Source organism: Condylostylus longicornis, unplaced genomic scaffold, assembly GCF_029603195.1.
Source record: "Condylostylus longicornis isolate FDR11 unplaced genomic scaffold, ASM2960319v2 ptg000010l, whole genome shotgun sequence".
Classification (NCBI taxonomy): domain Eukaryota; kingdom Metazoa; phylum Arthropoda; class Insecta; order Diptera; family Dolichopodidae; genus Condylostylus; species Condylostylus longicornis.
In genome coordinates, this window is record NW_026577979.1 from 10,529,657 (window position 1) to 10,554,994 (window position 25,338).

General features: G+C 25.1%; 1 protein-coding gene across 1 annotated transcript in view; it reads left to right on the forward strand.

Annotated features, from left to right (window-relative positions):
• The window catches only part of LOC129619053 (uncharacterized), a 93,437-nt gene that overhangs the window by 57,970 nt on the left and 10,129 nt on the right, over positions 1-25,338 (forward strand). Inside the window, exon 2 of the mRNA XM_055534131.1 lies at positions 16,378-16,751. Coding sequence (XP_055390106.1) covers positions 16,694-16,751 — 58 coding nt within the window. The 5' untranslated portion in view covers positions 16,378-16,693. The remainder of the gene's footprint in view (positions 1-16,377; positions 16,752-25,338) is intronic.

Consider the following 25,338-nt stretch of genomic DNA (forward strand, 5'->3'; position numbering starts at 1 on the left):
AAAATCGATTTTTTGAGTTACTCTCTTCTTTTACCTAATGTACGGCATGTGTCCTTTTATACACATAATATGAATATGATAATTAAATATTGATCCTTTTAAATTTTGAATTTAATTTTTGTATTATTTAGAAAATAAATGAAATGGAATTAATTGAAAAAGTTGAATAAACTCGTAATTTTTGAATTAATAAAAAAATTTAATTAAAAACATGTGTATAATTCAAGAATTTTCGTATTGGACTACAGATGGACTAGAATAATATTTACATAATTAAATACTTGATATTATTGTAATTTATACCACACTATATTTATATTTTAAAAATTATGTATGATTTTGTATAATTTTACTTTGGAAAATAATTGGGCAAAATACAATCATTGTTATAATAGATTCTGCTTTACATTTGGTAAGTTTACATTTTGCCTCCGTACAGCATGTTTACAATATAATAAGAATTTGATGTTGTTAAATATAATTTAATATTAATAGATTAGACGAATTGGTTAGGACAAGCATCAATTATATTTTAAGAAAAATGCAGATATCAGATTGCTTAGCAAAATTGTCATAATTTGACTATGATGGAAAAGGAAAGGACATGGTAGAGAGTTAGTAAAATATTGATGGTGAAGGTCTAATTTAAATATGGCCAATATATTTAAAATAATAGTTACATTTTGTATAACTCAAAATGATCAAAAATAGAAAATTATCGAACTTATTTCCATTTTGGTTATCAGTTACTTTAATAATTTGACATTGACGTCGAATAAATTGTGGAATCGTCATTAATAATTCCTATTTTTATTAATTGAAACACTTAAACAGCAACAAATCTGGTGTGAAAAGAATTTCTATATCGAGGCAAAAACCAGTAGAGAAAAAAGCTTTAAAGCAAGAAATATAAATTGTAGCGGTATAACCCTTAATATCAGTTAGATGATGTTAGGGATTCATTAATGTTCTTATCCAATTTACATGAAAATATTATACATGAATTTAAATTTTGTATGTACAAAAAGAAAATACAAATAGTAAATTTAAAATTTTAAATTTAAATTTTAAAGTTCATTCACCATAATTTAAAATTCAAATATAATGCAGTCATTCTTTTGCAAATTACAAGTATAAATATTATAAATGTACATATTATGGGACATAAAATTTCTGTATGTGTTTTGTAATGGGCATAAATTGTAAAGATTTTTTGTTTGCACCGTATAATGTTATTATTAATCAAAGTAGTTGAATTTAAGACCATAATACGCATAAATTTTCCATATTATCTCACATGTGAAAGTTATAAAACTCGTAGGTACACTTTTTATGATAAACTATACTAGTAAATTTTTAATATTATAAAAATTCGTTGGAATCTTAATATGTACGTACGTTTATTTTCTCTAACAAGAAAAAAATCTCACGCAAAGTTTAACGCACTACTTCATAGTCAGGGTTTCAGGATAATATTTTAAATTTCAGAAAAAAACTTTATGTTATAAAAATTTATGCAATTGCTTCCTACAATTTATTTTGTGCTTCCTACACAAAATTTCTGATAAGCTATACTGATTTCAGTAGTTCGTTAACTAATGTGATTTTGGATATTATGCATAGTAGAAACGTAGTTTGTAGGGTGATTAATAGGATCTGTATGGTAACTATCCAAAGCACTCTCTAATTTGCATCATATTAAAATAATTTTCGGAAATTATTAACAAAAATCATTTATCAAAATACTAACAAATTTTGGTTCAATTATTATATTTCTACAAACTACTACGAGTTTTAAAATATGAACTGAATCTGTAGTAGTTCTCAAAACTTATATAGTACGTCTGCCTGCTTGAAATAAAAATTTTGTTCACTGTACTGATATTGCCGATGTAAATAATTTAATTAAGTAAATTTTAATGGAAAATAAAAATGTACAGCGAATAATATTTAACTCACTCTTTTGAATGCTTATTAAAAATATATATTTATTTATACTGATGCAACAAATACTGTAATTGTAATAAATCCGGTAATTTGATTAAAAATCTAAAAATAAAATATGGAAATTATAAATTTTCTAAGATAACATTAATAACCGTGAAATTTTTTTTTTAAATTGTGAAGAGAAGAAAATTGAAATTATTATACTTAAAGGTCTTGTGCTAAAAATAGAATTTTAAAATAAAAATTCGTAGATACTCGTATTTATGGTTGTAGAAGAAAATTTGATTTACGATTAAAATTCGTAAAGTAAATTGTATCGAATTTATTGTTTAATTTTAAACATTAAACACTTTGAGTCTACGTCCTTGAAGCTAATTTTAATAGCTAATAAAACCAACGAAAATTATAACTCTATTATAAATTATTCTATATAACTGCATTCTCATTAGCAAATTTTAATTTTAAGTAGGTGAAATCGATCAGCTGAAAAAACACATTTCCATATTCCCATATATTCGGTCACTTCGAAGCCGTCTTAATTGTATTTTAATTAATAAGTTTCATTTACAACTTACAAGCTAAGATGACAAGTCGGGAAAGAAATAAATAAATTTTATTTAACTACCAGAATCTTAAAAATGAATCTTTTAAGTAAACCCTCCCAAGTAGCCTACGATAAAAGTCAAGATTATTTCCTGTTTTAGTACGAAGCAATTGTTATTAAAAAAATTATTAAATCATTTTGATCGCATGTGTATCTTCCGGTTAACTTGAAAAATATTAAATTTCATTAATTTTTTTTCAAATTTATTATAAAAATTTTAATATCGGAAGGAAGGAACCATTTTTCTACTCCCTTCATTTCTGTATTGTGTCTATTATCTATTGTGAGATTTTATTTTAATAATCCTTTTTTTTTTTGAATACTTACTAATGCTAAAAAAATCTGCAGGTGTTACTCTATAATATTATAAAAAAACGAGAAAAAAAATAGAGTTGACCTTGTCAACTCTGTGATACCCGTACGAATTTGTTATCCTATGTGCGAATAACTAATGTGCCATAACTAACTATGGGGCAGACTATGACTTTAAGTTGCCGTATTACCATATTAATTTATGCAAAATTTCAGTACTATGTGTTTTTGAAAATACTGGTTGTGCCAAACTACTATTGAAGTTGTATAGCAGCTACCAGAAAGAGCCAAGAAATTTTAGCGAATTTGTCAAGCACATCGGCCCTACTAATATATTCACTTGTGTGAAATCTCAATATCACAGCTTTTATAGTTTCTGAGATATAGTCAAATAACTTTTGAAGTTGTATGGCAGGTACCAGAAGGAGCCAAGTAATTTCAACGACTTTTATGAGACACATTGGCCCTACTAATATATTCGTTTGTGTGAAATTTCAATACCATAGCTTTAATAGTTTCTCAAATATAGTCAAATAACTTTTGAAGTTGTATGGCAGGTATCAGAAGGAGCCAAGTAATTTCAACGACTTTTACGAGACACACCGGCCCTACTAATATATTCACTTGTGTGAAATCTCAATATCACAGCTTTTATAGTTTCTGAGATATAGTCAAATAACTTTTGAAGTTGTATGGCAGGTACCAGAAGGAGCCAAGTAATTTCAACGACTTTTATGAGACACATTGGCCCTACTAATATATTCGTTTGTGTGAAATTTCAATACCATAGCTTTAATAGTTTCTCAAATATAGTCAAATAACTTTTGAAGTTGTATGGCAGGTACCAGAAGGAGCCAAGTAATTTCAACGACTTTTATCAGACACATTGGCCCTACTAATATATTCGTTTGTGTGAAATTTCAATACCATAACTTTTAAAGTTTCTGAGATATAGCCAAATAAATTTTGAAGTTGTATGGCAGGTACCAGAAGGAGCCAAGTAATTTCAACGACTTTTATGGGGCATATTGGCCCTACTAATATATTCGTTTGTGTGAAATTTCAATACCATAGCTTTAATAGTTTCTGAAATATAGTCAAATAACTTTTGAAGTTGTATGGCAGGTACCAGAAGGAGCCAAGTAATTTCAACGACTTTTATGAAACACATTGGCCCTATTAATATATTCATTTGTGTGAAATTTCAATACCACAACTTTTATAGTTTCTGAGATATAGCCAAATAAATTTTGAAGTTGTATGGCAGCTACCCGAACCGGTACCCCGATCACGTCCAATTTAAATAGGGTTCTGGCACTTACTACAATAAATCGTTTGTGAAAATTTGGTGAACTTAGCTCAATTAGTTTTTGAGTTATCGTTCGGACGGACGGACGGACGGACGGACAGACAAAGCTAAATCAACTCAGAATTTGACGCTGATCAAAAACATACACTTGAGTCTATATCTAACACCGTTATTTCTTAGCGTTACAAACGGTAAGGCAAATTTAGTATACCCTTCGAACATACGTTCGTACGGGTATAAAAATAATAATGATAAAAGGAATTTAAAAAAAAATTCATAAGGAAAAATATAAAAAAAAGGAAAAGGAGATAAAATCGCTTATTACGATTATGGTGGTGTGAAAAAAGAGAACAAATTATTGTAATAAAAATCTTTGGGAAAAGATAATTCTGACGCATAATTTATTGCCTTCATAAATTAAAAGCATATATTTATAAGAAAATATGAAATTTGGCAAAATTTACGGATCATCTCTAAAGAAAATTTCTCAATTTACTGAACTGAATTTTGATTAAACCTTAATGAAGTTAATAGGAAATAATTAAATAGTTGGTGCAAAACGTAGTATTAAATTATATTAGAAGCAAAATTTGAAGAAGAATCTATTTAAATTTAAGTATGTAAAACTGTAGAAAATTTTGTCATATAAATATTGTGCCCCCAAAAGTATGCAACATCCTGAATATTAGTTATCTTTGGCTTCCACGCAACTCTTTTGATTTTTGTTCAAAAATTTGTATTATTTAAAATATTCCACCCCTAAAAGTAGGCAAATTTTGTAAGTTTTACTTCCCTTAAAGCTAGTTATGTATAGCTCTACGAAAATTTTTAATTTACAACAGAAATAAAAATCAATTTTGCTTTTTATTAAGAAATTATTTAATTAAACTAAAGGACTTCTTACGCACTTCAAAAATTTTTTAAAAATAAATTATTGATTTTATAAATTTTTTCAATATTTTTGTAGAATTTTTCCAAAAAAATTTTGAAAAAAAGGGCTTATTAGCTTCACTCTGTTCGCCCGTCTGTCCGTCCGTCGGTCTGTCCGTGTGTCTGTTTACAAAAATTCTACACCCTTGAAGATAGAACCCTGAAATTATATGTACATAGATATTTACTAGAAACTAATTTTCGTAGAATATAATTTTTACCTATCTCCTCTCCTCTAAAAGTTATACTCCCGCAAAACCCTATAAATGCCATTTTTCAACTGTTTACTGTAGTTGAACCATATGCATTTTTCAAATTTTACAAACGCATAAAAGCAGTGGGTTACTTCTAATACCACGGCATATTATACTTGAACTTTAAAAAAACAAAATAACGGTTAAAATTCACCATTATATAAAATCTGTTTTTTTTTTTCAAATTTTTGATGTTACTTTTTTTTTCCAAATTCTATGTTGTGGGAGCCTGAAATTTTAGTAGCTTTTAGGCACTAACAAATAGTTCATTTCGTTAGAAGAAAATTGTTTTCCATCTCCACCCCCTCTCAAGGTATGGCCTCTTGAAATTTGTAAAATTTGCATTTTTGACACCTTATATTTCTGAAACCGCAAGTTTTTTCAAATTTCTATAAACGCAAAAAGTTAACGGTAAATTCCATGACATTAAAAAATATAATTATTTTTCTTAACTCACACACTTAACCCTTAAAATCGAGCATTATGTTAACCCCCGTTTATATTAATTTTTGCTTTATTTCAAAGACTGCATAAATTGTTCATCCTTAATATATGCAATCCTAGAAATGTTTCAAATATCAAAGAAAATAGTTTTAATAGTGTGGTAGATATCCATAGACTGTATTTAAAAGCAGAATTTTCACTTGTTGAGGGGAAAAGTGCTACAATACAAATCATTGGTTTGACCCAACTTTATTTGTATTATAATTATTAGGTATATAAGATACACAACTGTATAACAGTATTTTTATATCAGGCATTTATACTTCGCATATTTTTATTAATTCACTAATTATTATGATAACTTTCGTTATAATTTATGTATTTTGACAAACCTACTCCAGTAGTCATAATTTTATATATTTTACTTTGAGCTACTTTTAGTACTTGAATTTTTTGCCAATAAATAGTTATTTTTACAAAATCCAGTTTTAGATGAAAATATTTAGAGTTTTTGCTTTCACTTACCTGAATCCCATACAAGAAGTGAAAAAAATGGCAGAAACCTGCATTCAATTTCCTTTTAAAATAATTTCTAAAATTTGAATTATAATTATATTTCGTGCGTAAATTTGGGGGATGTAATTGGTTTAGAATTATTGCTTCACAGTTCCATAAATAACAATACTATTGAGATATTTTATTTTTTATTTAAAACGTGTACCTAAGCTTCTGATTCTAATAAAAATCACGAAAGAAGAAACCAAAATATTAAGAAAAACAAAATTAAAGTCTTTGTACTTTGTGTCATAAGTAGAATATGAATTTGTTGACAAGGGTATTTAATAATGTGATTTTTAATCAATCCAATTTTCCAGCAGATTTTCTTTTGATTATTTATTTATGGGATCAATATTCTAGAATTTTCCTTAAATAAGGTGCCATTTTTTTTTTCAATGTTTGCTATAGTAAAAATTTTTTATTTATTAAAATTATAATTCATAGCGTAATTTGGGTACGAGAAGATGGAATAAGTAAAAAAAAATTTTTGTTTTGTTAGGTAGCTACCTCGATCTTATTTGTTTGATACGCATGTTTCTATAAGAATTGGTTTTTGTTATTTAGAAAATCATTGGGGGATCCTATTAATAAAATCAATATACAAGAACATATTATTGTTCTTTTTGTTTATCTGTAAGAAGCTATACTTTGAAAAATGGGCAAATCAGTTTAATTTAAATTATGTTGTCTGTCTGTCTATAAAGTTTGATTAATTTTAGCAATCTCTTTGTTAACGCAATATGTTTAATCAAATTTAAAAGCTTTGTGAAAAATCTTCATCCTTAAAGAAATATGTGTGAAATTCAGCATCTGCGCTCGTTTCCGTCTTTCTCGACGAGATCGACACAGGTTTCTTGTTTCGGTTTAGGTAACCAGTAAAGGACTCAGACCGGTTCACGTAAAAGTGGGGATATGGAAACCAACAGTATCATACCAGCTGTACCTGGTCTAGTCAGCCAAATCTAAATTCAACTTTTTTATTTTGTAATCTAAATAGCTAGTTACTAGATTTAACATTATTGGTATTTTAATTAAAATTTTTAATGCAATATTTATAATAATCTTCTTTAAGATCACTCACTTTTCTTTTGGGGTAATGATTGGTTATTAGGAACTAGAAGAGAACTTTTGCCATAAAAAGCTTTAAATACTACAGTAGTTTGGTAGTTTCAAATTTTATTACTCCTTTTTAAATTTTTTAAATTAAGTGGTATAGTATAGCATGGTCTTATAGTGCATTCGATGTCCTTCAAATATTTCTCCTCTTTACTCTCACTTTTGTAAAACTATATAATGTTTGTAAGAGAGTCAAAAACATCATGTTTTGAGAAAGATTTTTAATTTTTTATGATATGCAAGTTTAACTAGTCGTGAGTGTAAATGTATATTTTATATGAAATTAACTTTCTAATGATACAAATCTGTCATTCGTTGCACTATTTCATCGTATATTGCAATTTTTTATCTAAAAATAAATTTTTTATAGAAAGATTTTTCCATTATGCTCTGGATACCGTAAATGTAGTCTTCCAACTTATCAAATTTATGATATATCACGCTTAGACTGAAAATAAACTGGTCCCATAATTAATTCAGTTAATAAATGCAATTATTTTTTGAAAATAAATTTGAGATAAGAGAATAATGTCACACTTTATCATAAAATAAAATAATAGCATAAATTTATTAAAAGGATAAATTATGATAATTGTCTCGTTTGGGCAGCTTATTATTGCGGAGGATAAGAACAAATATAATGTTATTAATCTGTTGTCGTGTGACAAGTGTTACAATTTTATAATGACGTGTAATAAAACGACGTGTTTTTATTACACGTCATTATTTCTTACATAATTTCTTAAAGTTAATCAAATATTTTTTTACCACTAAACCGTTATTTAATAAAGATTAAGGACATATTTTTTGTGTAATCAATGAATTTTCAAAATTGATAATATGAGAAAATTGACTAAAATTCAATTTGCAGCTAATAATTGCATAATAAATTTGTGAACTTACCTAAAAGTATGCAATGAATTTTTGATTAATACAAAATAAACCTAATTTGGTTAATCCTTTTGATATTTTTTAAAAGGATAGAAAACTATTAAATAAATTGTTGATATTCAATTATTGTGTAAATTTACTTGGGAGTTTGGTTCGTATTTTCGTTTGACCTTAATATATTTAAATTTATATTCAGAGCATCCTGCTCAAATAATTTATGAAATTTACTTACATTCTTTTCAATAATTTACGAAAATAATTTATTCTTCATCCTAAATATTCTTAAACAATAATTTATGACAAAATTTTCTCATTTTCTACTTATCGACTGTTTTATTTATTTGGTACTGTTCATAATACAGAGTTGTGGTTAAACACCTTCATTCATTCTGTGAAAAATTCCAACTTTGAAAGCTTTAAATACTAATTTTTATTTTTAGGAAATTCACTTTTAAGGACACTTAACTTTATGACTTTATTGTAAATATATTGCGGTTTATATAGACGGTAAGTGTTCGTTTTTTGATCCTATACAAATAAATTTTATTTTTTCTTAATTTTTCGTTATTAGTTTATTATTGTTTTCGGTTGTGTGTTTGTGTATTTGGATTCTATTAAGATGAATTTTTTATATAAATTATTAGTATAATCGTATATTCCCTCCCGCCCCCTCTTTCTTATTAGAATATGGTGTTTTTTCTTTTGTTAAAAAATTTTAGCAAAGCTGTATAGATTTGATTGTTGCAGCCAAACAAAAAATAAATTTAATAAAAGTGAATTTTTGATAGATGAAGTGTGAGTTTTATTTTCTGCAGATCTTATTTATGTTATTTATGACCTGAAACTATTGTTAGGACATTCAACTATGTGTAATATAAAATGCTGACTCATGGATTTTAAAATAAATTTTTTTTGGAATTGAATAAAAGAAAATTTAATTGAAATTTTTGACTTTTTTATAAATTTGGGTTTTGTGATATTAGATTGTATAATGATATTGGATTTTGAAAGTTTTGGAATTTTTATTTTTATGTGTTTGTAACGAATGCACATGAGCAAATCTAAGAAATGATTTATATAGCATATTATATAACAATAAAGTAAAAAATTGAATTAATCATTGACCAATACTTAAATTTGTATAGTAAAACTTTTGGAAATTTTAAACATAAATGACCTTAAATTTGAATTTGGTACTTGAAATTTTTACAACATTTTATGTAAAAAATCTTTTAACAACTAGCTATACTGCATTTTTTTAAGAGCTTTCAAATTCACCGAGAAAAAAAAATATAAAAAAAATACGGAATCATCCATTTTTCGAACAATTGAAGTTGTGAAAATTTTAAAATTTAAAGTTTACTCGTACTACGGTTTTTTAATTTACAAAATCTTTTGAAATTTTATGTTGCTATTATAACACGTTGAGTAAAGAAAATAAAAATACACTAGGAGCCCGCAGCGCGATTCGCACTCAATTTAAATATGTTGGAAAATATTGAAATTATGACATGAATGCATACATCAACCTACATAAATAAATAATTTAATAGTAAAATTTTAAAATTAAATCTGGTTGCCGTTAATTCGCGAAATTATAAAATTTATATCCGTATATCGGCCCAGGAATAGTCATTGTAGTTTTTTTGAAATGATCTTGAATTTTACATCGTAAAATACAGAAATCTTGCACTTCTGTACGCCATATCGTTTTGGTTTTGCTTCTCTATTGTAAAGCTCCGCACGAATACTTCCATATTGAAATCAAGTGTACAGTAGTACATGTCATAAAAAAGTCGTATGACTGGGTTCCAATTGATAGATTCTACACAACAGTATACCGATGATTGATTTTGAATTGATGACAATTTTTAATTGAAAAACTTCAGAATACGTTATCTAATAATTATATCAAAAAAGTCTGCTATTTTGTTTTCTCGATGCATAAATTTTATGGCACAAGCACACCGTTTTGCAGGCAATGTGATAATATTTATGTTCCGAACACAACTTTGCTCTAGTTTCAACAGCTTCGAAACTGCAATGGATATTTTTCGGACAGAATTTAATTTTTTCAACTCTCCAAAACATTCAAAACATTTATTATTAATGAGAATTGAGAATACCATTTTTGTTTTGTCTCCTTTGTACATTTGCTTGTTTTTGTCATGTTTTTTTTTGTTTTCTCCTTGTTTACGTTATTTTTGCTGTCGTAAATCATACTGTAATTTGTTTGTATATTATACATAAGATTATGAGGATAACATTTTTGTAAATATCCAATCATGAGTTGTTAGTACGCATTAATTTGAAAATTTTAAGGCTAACTCATTTATACAAAAAGTTACCACTTTTAAACGAAAAACGTTGAAGTATAAAATAACTAATGTAGTATACTTCTATGTAAGCAAAAATATGCTTACATCAGTAATGCTTTACACTGATTCCATGTAACTTTTATCCGAATATTATAACGATTTTTGAACTGAAAATTTCAGTTCATAATATTCGGCTATTATCCACGGCCTTTGTATTTTGGATCGATGTATAAGTCCTTTCAAGAACTCAAGATGTGCAAATGGAATATATGTTTATGTATTCGCGAGTCACATATACATTATATTGTATTATATTTATGTACCTAAATTTGGTGAAATTTATCCAATACTCAAGTTAACAATATAAATTTCATAAATCAGCAAAAAAAAAATTCAAATTCAATATTACACTGGTTTACACAGCAGGTGTTGGATATTAAAAAAATTTTTAATGTTATGTATATTGAGCAATATACCTGTACATGCCTATACATATATTGTTAATGGTGAAAGATTAAACTTTTTAAATTAAAATTCATTTTTCCAATAATAACTTTTAAATAGAAATGCGGGCTTTTCTATTGAAAAAAAAAAACAAAATTATGAAAGTATTTTAAAAACCACAATTTTGTTGAAATTTTGTTTTTTTGCCTAATTCTATGAATACAGGGTGATTCAGAAAGTTATACAACAATATATACCATTGGTTAGAAAATCTTTTTGTTCCCAACTGGGTGCCAGATCTCAATGGTGTCCGAGTTCTAGGGATTTTAACGAACTTTCACGAATTTTTTACTTATTCAATGTTTTTATTCAAAAACGAACAGTTTCTGAAAGTCCTAGTAAAGGGCTTAAAATAAATGCTGCTTGATTCTGTATTTTATGTACCTTTGGAATACTAAGGATTCGAACCATAGGGCAAATCAAATTTTTCCGTTGTTTTATTTTTTCAGTTTTTTTTTAAAGAATTTAAAAAAAAAAAATGAATCCTTGCCTTGAAATTTTTTTCATAGAATTTTGTCCAACTGCTTAAGCTTTAATTTAAGCCCTTTAATATTCCTTTATCCAAAAATTTGGACAAATATGAATTCCTTATCCAAAAATTTTGCAAATTTCTCAAAACAAACACGAAATTTTTCATTTTCTTATGAAATTCACCTAATTCGGCAAAATTTTATGTTTTTCTCCTTTCAAATCTCTTTTTTTTGCAACAACCGTACACCAATTTTAGTTTTTGTAGAAACAGGTTTAAAATTTATTAATTGCATTGAATTATTTATTAATTATTTATTAATATCATAATTTTAATATCATATCATTTACAAACTCCATTTTGTTCAAAAATAAAATAAAATTTTCCTATTTAAAAAATTTTTTTTTTCAAATAAAATAAACGTCAAAATGTGGCATGCCCTTAAAAATTCGCTCCAGCTGGATAATTTTAATAATTTCAGATGCTAAATGGTGCCTAGATTTCGAAAATATTTTTTTCAAATTTTTAAATTGCACCCAATCTGAGAAAAATGCATTTAAAAATTTCAAACCATATAGGTACCATTTCTTACAAAAATTGGCAAAAATAAAAAACCTATCAATTTTCCTTACCAAGAAAAGTTTCGGAAAAAATTTTTTGATTACTAGATTTTCTTTTTGTTTTTCATAATAAAAAATTCTAGTTTTTATTTTCAAAAACTTGAAATTTTTTAAAATCAATTTTTGCTTTTCAATTTAAAATTTTGTATAAAATTTCGTTTCAATTTTATTATTAATTGTTACATTTCTTTCTCTTCTGTAACATAAAAATTTTTTAATGTTTGAGGAATTAAATTAAAGCTTAAGCAGCTGTGCAAAATTCTATTAACAAAAATTTCTTACGAAGCTATCGCGTAGTTCTATTTGAAAAAACTGAAAAAATTTGATTTTCATTAAAGTTCGTAGGCTTCGTATTCCGAAGGTGCATATACAGAATCAAGCAGAATATCTATTTTAAGCCCTTTAGAAGCCCTTTCAGAAACTGTTTGTTTGAAGTTCCTATCTTTTTCTTAATAGAAGTTATAATCAAAAATGCTTGGATAAGTAGAAATTTCATGAAAATTCGTTAAAATCCTTTTATCTCGGAAACCCTTGAGATTTCGCACCTAGTTCGGCACAAAAGTTTTACCCATTTTCGACCCTCTAATCAATGGTATATGTAATTGTATATCTTTCTGAATCACCCTGTATATATAAAAATTTTTGATTTAAAATTTTTTTTAACTTGTTATTGATATCCTATAGGCATATTTATTATAAAACAAAGTTATTAATGAATATATATGTATATATACTCATGAATTATCGGAGCGTGATTAATTTTATATAGAGTATGAATTTATTTTACTCACTATAGATTGCGAAAATCGTTGTATGTTAATAGTATTGCTTTAAGTCTACAAATGCTTTGAAAATACTCCAAACTTTGAATATTGAATTTGAATGCTAAACGCTTTATTAAAATACGAGAATAATAAATGCATAAATTTTGTTATGATTTTATGGATTGTTAATTCGCCATTCTTGAAATGGGCCTTAAAATTTAATTTAATTTTAATTTTATATTGCCTGTTATATTGTTATTTAATGCTGTATGTAGCAAAAAAAAGTCAAAGTTTGGGATTATTATTTAAAATATTATAAAATTTATTATAATTGGAATTAGTAATGATATATTTCATTCCCGTAAGGTTTATTTAGTGTTTCCAAAAAAATAATTAATCATATTTTTGAAAAATCCTTAATAAATTATCCATGGTTTAGCAATTTTCCAAAAATTATTAAACACCTTCATAATTAAAAAAAACTTCAAATTTTTAGAAAAATATATTTTCATATTTAGGTCGTGAGTACACTTTATTCTATTATGAGGCTACTAAGAGAATAAATGATCCTTTCAGCCTAATCGTGTATACACTCACTTTTTATTCACTTTCAGATCTGAAAGTCTTCGCTTTTCTAATGAAAAGTTAATTTTTTTCAATAAGATTACTCATATTTTCAATTCGATTTTCGCATTTTTTCTCAAATTATCGACTGAATGCGTCTTACTTTCAAAAATAAGGTGAATAAATTTTGTATACATTTTAAAAAAAAAGCGAGGTACGCAATACCGAATAACTCTTCTTACTCGAAAATTACATTGTACAAATATATAGAAAGTTACTCATTTTCTTCTTACTTGCCGTGTAAAATGGCGAGTTATACTATCAGGCCCTTAATTAAATTTGTAATTTTCTCGTAAATACGAAAACTAGAATATTAATTGACATGATTTTCGTTTTAAGAATCTTATGATGTTCAAGAACGATGATGTTGCATGTATAAAATATATTCTGTTTTTGACTAAATTAATAAATTAATAATTTATTATACATTATTAATTTAACAATAATTTTTTTGTACAAAAAATTTTGTGCTGAAAGTCAATTTTTAATAAGACAATAAAATTAAATTAATTATTGCGATAATAGAGATGTAAAAATCTCTATTTTAATTAAGTAACATTATAAATAAATTAATGAGATTTTGATTTTTAACAATAGGAGCATGAGTAAATATTATTTTACTAAATTTAATGGGGAAAAATATAGTGGTAGATTTTTAAATTCGATATTTTTGTTATAAATCGTCGGTTAAAAAGCAGAAAGCATTAAGTCAGGAAACTGTGTTTTGAGTAAAGTCAATTTGAAAAAATCGTAAAATTGTAAAACTAATCAATTAGTGCAATGGGATTGGTCTCTTTAATTTCTGGATTTATAAACTACATTCTGGATTTGCATAATTTTTTGCCACAGCAAAAATTATATTATTCTGATTTAATTCATCTATGAAATCCGAATTCTCAAAAAATGCACTTAGTGCTTTCTGCTTTTTAACCGACGAAATTATAAAAAAAAACATTTCAAATGCAATTAATTTTTTTTTTTCGCTAAATATTATTATCAATTTATGTAAATACAATTCATATTAAATTTTTTAAAATAACAAATCTATAATTGAAAATATTGCTATAAAAATATTAATAAATTCATTTATTATCTTGTACTAAATGAAATTTAATATTATAAATATTGAAAAATGTTGTTTGTTGTTCTAATAATAGTTTTATGTTTTTATTTAACAAGAAACAAAATATATATTTCAATATCTATATTTAAGGAATAATTTAAGGATATGAGAATGATTAATATTCCTAATCTGGATTTCGTGTTTCGTATGCCGAATCAGTAAAATTTAACATTTTATTTTGACATATTTAGAGTTCAAAGCTGAAAGATTAGAGCCTCTTTTATATGAAATTTTCATAAACTCTGAATTCCTGACGGATAAAGTCCCTTTTTAATGTATTTGTTTTTTTATAGATTAGGTGCTCCAGGCAAGAATCCGATTTTTTATAAAACTTTTACACAAAATTTGCATATCAGACAGATAAAATCCATTTTGTTATGAATTTTTTGAAAATTCGGCATTCTAAACAGAAAAATTCCATTTTTTTATGAAATTTTTATAAATTGTGTTCCAGATATCTGGATGAAAGCTACTTGAAACTGAAGTTTATTTCCTATTAACAATATACTACTTGTTTAATTTAATTCTAATTCCTAACGAGTAATTACATTGCTTACAAACACGAGTTTTCAATAATCTTATGCTTCATATTGCTTTTTCCAGCTATTAAAAAATTTCATTATTTTCTGTTTGAATTTTTATGATCGCAAAATTAAATTTTACTAAAAAAGTTTCCCGTTGCTTTTTATCATTATAAAAATAAATATACGATTTTTAAATTTCTAGATGGAATAGGAATATTATATGAAGTTTCATAGTGCGAAAACTTCTTGTTTTGTTTAATAAAATTTAAATGGTTTTACACATTAAAGTCATTGATTTTAAATAGTCACGGATTTTAAAAAATTTCATTTATTTCTAATTGAAAATTAGAATTTGATTAAAAAATTTCATTTATTCTAATTTATTTCTATAATTGGATAATGGATCTTGAATAAATTGGTACTTAAGTTATGAGCATATTTGAAATTAAAATAGTTATATTTGATATTTAGAACACATTTAACAGCCTCATGTTTAAGAACATTCATTCTGAAGTAGTAAAAAAAAGAGGCTATTTTTGTATTTGACTTTATTATTTTTCCGAATATAAAAAATTTACTGTTGGAGTTGTATGGCAGCCACCCGAACCGGTGCAGCTATCCCATTATAATTTTTAGAACATGTGTAGAATATAATTGGACACATGTGTACAAAATTTTATATTTATAGCTTTATTAGTTTTTGAAATATTTAAAATAAACTCTTTGAGTTGTATGGCAGCTACACGAACCCGTTGTCCGAATTAGTCCAATAACAATAGGGTTCGTCCTTGGCACAAAAGAAAAAACTTGTGAAAGTTTGGTGTAGATTGCATTATTCGTTTTTGAGTTATCGTGCGATCGGATGGACGGACGGACGGACATGTCTAAATCGACGCAGAATTTTACGCTGAGCCAGAATATATTATATATATATGTCCATACAGCAGATGACTCCTTTAAGTAGTTACAAACTCCATACCAAAGTTAATATACCCTTCACGAAGTGCAGGGTATAAAAAGAAAATCATTAAATAATTTTAATAGCAATCTTTTTTTTCCTTTTCAGATTAAATTTTACAGCAACTAAATTTCAACAACAACAAAGTAACTTTTTAAAGATTTGCAACGATATTATAGTACCTCTATATTTTGCGTACTAATTCAACTATTCACTAAACTCAAAAAAGGTTACAAGGATTTCTCACTTGGAACACTAAAAAATTTGAGTTTGAATGCATTTTCCTCATGATTGAAAAGTAACGAAAGGAAAAACTAAACGGAAAACAAAAAGAAAATCATAGAAAATAATTCAAGTGAAAAAGTAAAAATTTAAAGAGAATATATAATTAATAAAAAACAAAAATAACAAAAACAGAAACAGGATGCCTGCAGGTCGAGTTGCCGGAAAATTTGGTTACTCAGATAGCAACTATTTTAGTGGTAAGTGCAGAGTATAAATAATAATTATTTTTCTTTTAACTAAAAATATCCTTGCTATGTATGTCCTTGTACATTATCTTCCTAGGTGTATTTATTTAAGGACTTTGTTTTGATTTAAATCAAGGAGGAACTCGAAAGACACTGTTGGTGTTTGTACAACAAAAAGTTTTTGTTAGTTTATGTCTTACAGTAACGAATGAAATTTAAAATTTTAATTAAAGAAAAATATACAAAAGTTCAGTTTTTCTTAATAATAAATAAATAAATTTTTGGCTTAAATTCAAAATTTAGAGTTTATAAAAGTACAAATACTTGGTAATGATAATTAGAATATTTATGAAACTAAAATTAAATTCTGAGTTACTAAAAAATAGGCAGCACTTTTGTTTTTCAATTGAGAGCTTTTCAATGGAATTGGCAATTTACGGTCATAATTTTCAGAAATTTTAAATATAATAATATGAAAAGATTCGTATATTGGGCGGGTTTTTGTGTATAGGCATCGATATAATGATATCGATTTTATAAGTAATTTGGTATGAATAAGACTGAATACCTATAAAGGACAAAAATTTGAAAAAGAAATTCCAAAAAGTAAATAACGTGGAAAAGAGTATAGATGAAAAGACAAGAAGGAAAATGACCATAAAAATATTTAAATTTACCTTATTGGTTTCTGGGAATTAAATGTCTCTTTAATGTTTTCGATCTTAACTATTTCTTAAATGAAGCAATATTATTGAAGGTCAAACTAAAATATAATTTGTATTTGTGATCCTGTAATTTTTGTTCACATTATAGAAACCTTCATTTCATAAAGTTTATATATGTATACCTATTTCAAACAAACCTTCAAAGAAACGAACACTAACCATTTATTTATGCAAACAAATTTTCCCAAATTGCCATAAAAATCAGTTCCAAAATATTTACTCTATAACAATGAAAAAATTTTCTCACTATTAACATAAATCTTCTCTATGATGACCTTTTTTTTCTCGTGAAACATATTTTTTTATCATAATATTACTCGGGTATATTCAAAATTTTCTGCAAATTCCAAAAATTATCATTAAAATTAATAGCATAGACAATTTGTTCTATATGCGGTCTTCATTTTTATACAATAAGAGTTCGCATTATTAAGCATCATTAGATGAAAACATTATCATTATCTGTAATTTTTCCATGTTTTTTGCCCAAAAATTTAGAATTTCAGTATAAAATGGCACGTGAATGACTACCAAATTCTTTATTTTCTTTGAAGTTTAAGCGTGGAAATTTAATTTTCTGTTCATATAGTTTTATATCTTAAATTTTATTAGAATTTTATGCATTTTAGGTTTTCAAAATTACCTTAATAAAAAGGATACTTTATATATTGTTTTTTTTTTATATTAAACAAAGGGTAGACACAAAAAAAGACTAGTGTTTTAGAATTCCAGGCCATTTTTATGGTATTTTCTTTTTTCATTTAAATATTTTGTGTTCCAGTCATTTAATATTTTGGTTTTTCAAATAAATTTCAGTGCGGTGTGGAGTTTTTGTGTTAATTTTTAAATTTATATGAAATTTTATTTCATTAATATTTTAGTAAAATTATTTGATGACAAAATATTTTACTAAAGCTCGTGTTCAAACTTAATAATTATAAAGGACTAAATAATTATAAATAAAAGGATATTCAGTTATACGGTTCTTAAATTAATAAAATTTTTTATGGTTGACCTTTAAATACAAGCTTAATTTGAATTAAATTAAGAGACACAAAAAATTTATGCTTTTGTTAATTTAGAAAACTCGGTAAGGAAAAAACAAATTGTTATGGAAAACTTGTTAAAACAATTTTATTTTTATAAAAATTTTCTTTTTCTGTTTTTATAAAAAACTCATTCTCAAACTTAATAATGGAAATTTAAATGAAATATTTGTAAAGTTTGTAATCCTTAAAGGATATTGTTAATAATTCTTTAAACATTTTCAATAAAAATTTTTTTAAAGTTTTTTTTAATATTAAAAAGTTTTTTTTTAAAAGCGTGCCAAACGTTTCTTAATTCGATTATCTTTTAATTCCAGAAATAATTTTTCTTTCACGTTTTATTTATTTATTTTTTCCCTGAAGAAGTTTTTCAATTTTTAGTTTCTTGTTTTACAAAATTCTTCATTTTTCTTACTTTTTTTTTGAAAATGTTTTCAAAGCTAATATTTGATTATGGTGTACCTTACGTCATTATGTAAATTGAAAATGAAAATATTAAATAAACCAAGGGAAATCGTTATTCCTAACTGGAATAAAAAATATTAAATATTGCGACAGGTAGAATTTTCACAAACAATTTTAAGGACATATTAAAAAGTCATTTATAATTAATGTTCTTTTCAATAATTTCTGTGTCCACTTAAGTGTTTTATATTAAAAGAGACTACTTTTACACGCTACAATGGCCTACGTTTAATTTGGTAGATGAAAAACTGATTGTAAATTTTAACTCCATACTCAGTCAATAATTCGGTTAATTCGGCTAGTTTCAATGTTATATGAAGAGATATAAATAAGTAATTGAAATTTTATATTAAAGATATTGAAAAAGTCTTAGAAATTCTTGAATTTAGCAGCGCATTGTCTGCGAAAATGTTCACATGTTAAAGGAACAAATTTTCTTCGTCTGCTATGGCAATGATTGAGATATTTATTTAATTATGTGTATTTTTTTAAATGAAGGGGTTATAAAACGGAAGTATTGTAAATATTGTGTGTTACATAATAGGTTACAGCCCCAAAAAATATGCAATTATATCTATATACGAATTTATTATTTTGTTTTCTGTTTCTTGTTAAATTTAGAATTTTTTATTTAATGAAAACCGCATCATTTGGAAAATTTAATGATGCTAGAAAAATTAATTGTATTAAAGATTTAAAAAATTCATATCGAAAAAATTAGTTAAGGTTGTTTTGCTTTAACTCAAAAACAAAAATATTTTACTGATCAAGAATAGTTTTTTCAAGGAAATCTCAACATGAAGTTTTGTTGAAACAACTAAATTTTCATTTGAAATAAATATTTTTAAAATTTTAAAATTTTATGAAACGTTTTTTTTGTCACTTCAAATGAAAATTTTCTATAAATAAAACTCTGAAGATAACGCGAGATTATAGTGTACAGCGGGATTCATTTAGAGTATAGGGTCATTCAGTAACTGGACAAAATTCTGTAAAAAGAAATATGAAAGTTTCAAAACATTTCGTTCAAAATTGTCGGGTTAGTAAAGACAAAATACAAGACCCTTTACAGATAATTTCAAAAATTATTTGTATGAACCTTATATTATTTTCAAAATTCAAGCAAAAACCTTATATTATTTTCATTATAAGCAAAAAATGATTGGGATAGTAAAATTTTTGTGAAAATTCGGTAAAATTTCTATATCTCTAAAACTAAACGGTTTTAGTCGGTTAACATTAGTTCCAGATAAAAATTTTACCAATTTTTGATGTCCCAATCAATGATATATATAATAGTGTACTCTTTACTGAATCACCCTGTATATACTTTAATAACTCATAAAAAAGTATTGAAAATAATAATAATTTTTTTTGTATTTAAAATTTTCCTTTGAAAACAGGAAAAATAGAGGATTTTTTTAATTTCAATTTAAAAAATATTAAAGTTAAAAACATTCAAATTCCATATTTTATATTTTATGGCATTTGTAAAGAAAAATTGAGATAAAAACTCGTGCAGTAATAAAAAAAAATATGATAAATTGGAAATTTTATTGAAAATATTTTAACTTTTTTTTCCTCCTTGAAAAAATATGTAGAGAAATATTGGAAAAACTTGTTTTTTAATAAAAATTTAATTAAAATCAGATTACTCCATTAGAGTCAATTATGATTTTTTTATATTTATTTTGTATAATAAATGTAAACTCGTTAGTTAAAAACAAAAATTACAAAGGCTTTGGAAAAAATGAGAAATATTTGCCGCAATTATTAAAAACCAGTATACAAATGAATATTTGAAGTAGTTTATTAATTGAGTATTACGTTTGTAACGCTAAGAAAGGAAGATGTGAGGTACGTACATCGTCGCTATAAGCGTGAGATACAAACATTATCATTTTTCATTTTTTATCAATGATTACATACATACTATTACTTCTATACTATGGCAGTTACAATACGATTTATACATTAAAAATTATTTTGCCTTATCACAGACTTGTCATAGCCTTTCTATTTTTTCTCCAAAAAAAATTGGAAAAAAGTTCCTATTAGATTTACTCCGTCTGTTCGTTTAGAAACATTTTTTAAATTCTGATTCTGGCTCAATGTGGCTTCTGGCTTTTTATAACCGTCTAAGTCAACTGTTATGTTAACGCTTCTGTGCATTTTTATTTTTTGCTCATCTTAAATCTTATGCATTAAATTAAAATAATTTGGTTTATATTTATGAAACTAATTTTAATAGTAATTTATTTGTTGGAAAATGTATTTCAGTAGTTCAAGGGAAAACTGCTACTTTAAAAACCATTGGTTTGATTTGAGTTAATATAAATATTGCAAAAAACTAATCCGAATGTTAAGTTGCTGCAATTGGGAATTTATAACTTTTGCTCTTATTTTGCTTAAGAAATTTATATTCTAATTATTTAGAAAAAATATTTTTTTAACTAGAACGGAACTAGAAAGCTTAGTGTATACATTCATACGAGGCTAATATTATGTGCTAAGACACTATAATATTCAGCATACTATTAAATTATGCCTTATAAATGGTTAATTTGAGTGCCATTGGTTGTTTTAAGCCTGCCTTTTCTCAAAAATGTAGAATGTTCAATGACCATGTGTAAAATTTTAATAGGAAAAGTGTGACTGCCTTATTGGTTAAAATTGATATTTTAGCATACCATTGGCTGATAGTTAAAATATGACATGAAAAAAATGTGTTAAAAATATTTTATGTTTTTTTCGCAAAAAAATATTAAATTTTTACTTTGCTCAGAAAAAAATTCTTAATAAGGACAAAGATAAAAAAAATGTACACTAGTTCATTTACAATATATATAAAATAAAATTGCAATAACCCACTTACATAATTGTGATATTCGCATAGGAATTATAAACTATGACAGTATGTTATAAACTTCCTATTCGCATAGGAATTATAAACGTTTATGACAATGCTAGAGATGATGATCTTACATAAATTCCCTTTCATACTTTCAAAATAAGTAAATCAAGTATGTATAATAGTTGTTATGACTACGATTAAAAATAAAAATATTAGCTAAGCAAATATGTAGGTTACTGTGCTCAAATATCAAACACAAATCTTACCTATCTAAGAGTTTCATGAATTTTTAAGCCATTTTCTATCCGTTCGTATGGTTGTAATCGCAACTCGTTTTTTATTACTGCATAACTACATATTTTTTCGATGTATTCGTTTTACAATTTAACATGATGGATATTGTGTTACATACATGCTTATCATCATTCTACATCATATTTAATTTTTTCAGCGTTATTTAATAACTTTATCATAACTTGACATTCTTCTTTGCAATTTTTAATGTACAATGGTTAAAATTGGATTAAATTGTTTCATGTTTTCAATTTAAGTGCTGTGTACATCACTGAGCACCATTTTTAAACAACCAAACTATTTAAATTTCATTTTTATATAAAGTGCTTGAAAAATTTCTTAATAAATAAATTTTTACTAATTGCAAAATATTTTTTATTTTGCTGGAGAAAATCATTAAAAATTTAAGTTTATAATTTGAGTGTTCCACTTATTGGGTCTAGAATCCTATCATATTGAGTATTATGAAAATTCTTGCTCGTCTATGCAAATTTTTATATTATGGTACCATTATAAATAATTTTGAAGAAGATCTCCTAGGAGATTTGTTTACAAATTTTCCATTTTTCGATTATAACTACACACAATAAATAAAATTAAATTGAATTACATAAGTAATCATAGAATTCACCTTTATGCCTTAATATCCTTTTATAAATTCTTTTATGAAAAAATTGTTCTTTGAAGAAATTTGAACAAATGAAAACTGAATTGTAATAGTTAGTTATTCTAGTAACTCCAATACAAAAATATTGTTCAAAAATCAATATGAAATTAAATTAAAATGTAATTGTTCAGTTTTTTGTTCTAGAAAACTCGATTATTCAGATTAAGTCCAAGAAACTTCATATCTATTTTTTAAATGAGCAGAATTAAAATTAGAAAAGTAATAAAACGTAGTAGTTTTATCAAGTATAACTATGGTAGTAAAGTACAAGGCTCAAATTTTAAAACATGTTAATTATTTCTTAAACTAAATCTGTAGTAAATAAAATCTAATTAAAATTTAAGAAGCATATTTTCAGCATAAAGAATTATGCACGAAATTTTTAAACTTTAAAAATTTTTTAAATAATATTTTTATGGTTTTGTAACTGTTTTTCTTAAAGCAAATTTATTATTCGGTTGAAATAAAATTATTTTATTAAAGCCTTATTTTCATATTATACAAATATATTGTACTTGTATAACGAAAAAGAAAAAGATCAGTTAAATGCTCCTTACTTTGTTAAAAATTTGTAAAATTTTTTAATCCTAACCAAGAAAGAAAAAGTAAAAAATATGCTCGAATGTCAGGGTAATTATTTTATTCAACAGAAACAATAAAATATCCTTTATGCTTTTTATGTTTACATTCAGCATCCTGTATTAAAATATTTAAAAAATAAAAAAAATATTTTTATCCTTTTTTTTCTGCTCATTGTTATTCTAATGATTACCTACAACTATTATATACGTATACAACAATATGAAAAAAAAATATGAACAAGGATATGAAATTACGGTGCACTTTATATTCGTTTTCATTCAATTTTCGGAAAATTTCTTACAAAACACAAATTTTGTTTTTTAAAGGATTTTAAATGCTAAGGATTACATTTTAAACATTTGCGGCAGATATTCTTGTAATCAAAATTTATTGTTAAAAATCAATTGAAAGTCGATTTTGAAAATTACTTTTAGATATTCTTAATAAATTTTAAGATATTCTTAATAATATTCGAAAAAAGTGCAAAAAAAATTATGGGTTTTCACATAAAAAGCTTAAAGTCTTTTTGTTTTGGTTCCAATCGTTGGAAACTATAAATAAAAGCGATAATTGTGCGAAGCTGGAAATTTTTAATTTTTACTAGCTCTGTTTTACTGTATTTAATAACATCTCAACATTCCTATGTAATTTGTATAAGAACAGTAACAAATAGGTTTTGTTGCTTTACAAAAATTATATGAATTAAATGGCACCAGTACTGACATTATAAATTTAAAGTCGAATATAACAAAAAATTTTAGATTATGTGAAGCTTTTTATTATGCTACTTAAAATAATAAAATATAATGCTACGGGAAATAATAAGAAAAAATAATTCAAATCGTATTTTACGGAGAAAAAGAAATAGTGTGGCAAGGGTTATACTATTGTTAGTGATAGTTAGAGATTTAATGATCAAAAATATCTACAGTAATGTATTTCTGCTTTTAAAATCTGATTTAATAAAATCGCGTTTATTTACTCTTTACTTAACTCATAATTCTATAAGAAACCTGAAATAGCTGACTTATTCTGTAAAAGTTTTTAAAAGAAATTTCTGGAATTCCTGCGAATATTCACATTTTTTGAACAATTCCAAATAATTTTCAATAGAATTGACTAAATTATCTGTGTGTATGATACCAACATAGTCGGTGAAACTTGCCACTACTCTTTATCTCATTCTGTTCCAAAACATAGCTGTATTGTTGTGTTCCCTTCTATTTGTTTTTTACTTTGTTATACTCTTAACATGTATTCATTTTTCATGAAATACTTTTTCCGAGCTATTCGAGATGTAAAAAATTATTTTTTTTGCTCAAATTTTATTTTCCATTAAATTATTTCTTTAAATTTGTACAGAAATATTTTACAATTTTGTTTAAAAAGAAAAGAAAAAAATTTGTTCTCAGAAAATACCTAAAATATAAATTTAATTTACAATATTTTTTAACAAGATAAACTTTTATATATAAAGTATAAATCAGATAGAATTTTACGATTACAAGAAAAATTTTAAGAAATGAAACAATATCGCAGTTTTTAAACATTGGTGTACCCTCAACGTTACCAAACTTTAATATTTCGGGAATTATATGGTTTTGAGTATATGAGAAATAATATCCACTATAACAACAAGCAACTTCGATTGAAAAAATTTCAATTTTTATCGGAAATTTTCTAGAAAAAACTTCTACAATTTCATAAAATTATTACTATAGTGCTTGGCTCCTGTAAAGAATCGTAGATATTTATGGAAAATGAATTTAATTTTTAGGTTTTAATCAAAGATTTATTGAATATTAAAATTATGGTATATTTCACATTCCATTTAGCTTAAAAATTGAAATATTGTATTTGTACAGGATTTTATTATTCGATATTTTAAACCATACTACAAGCAACCGGAATTTTTGCATTTAGTTCTACAATGAATTAACAAGAAATAATTATTAAATTCATTAAA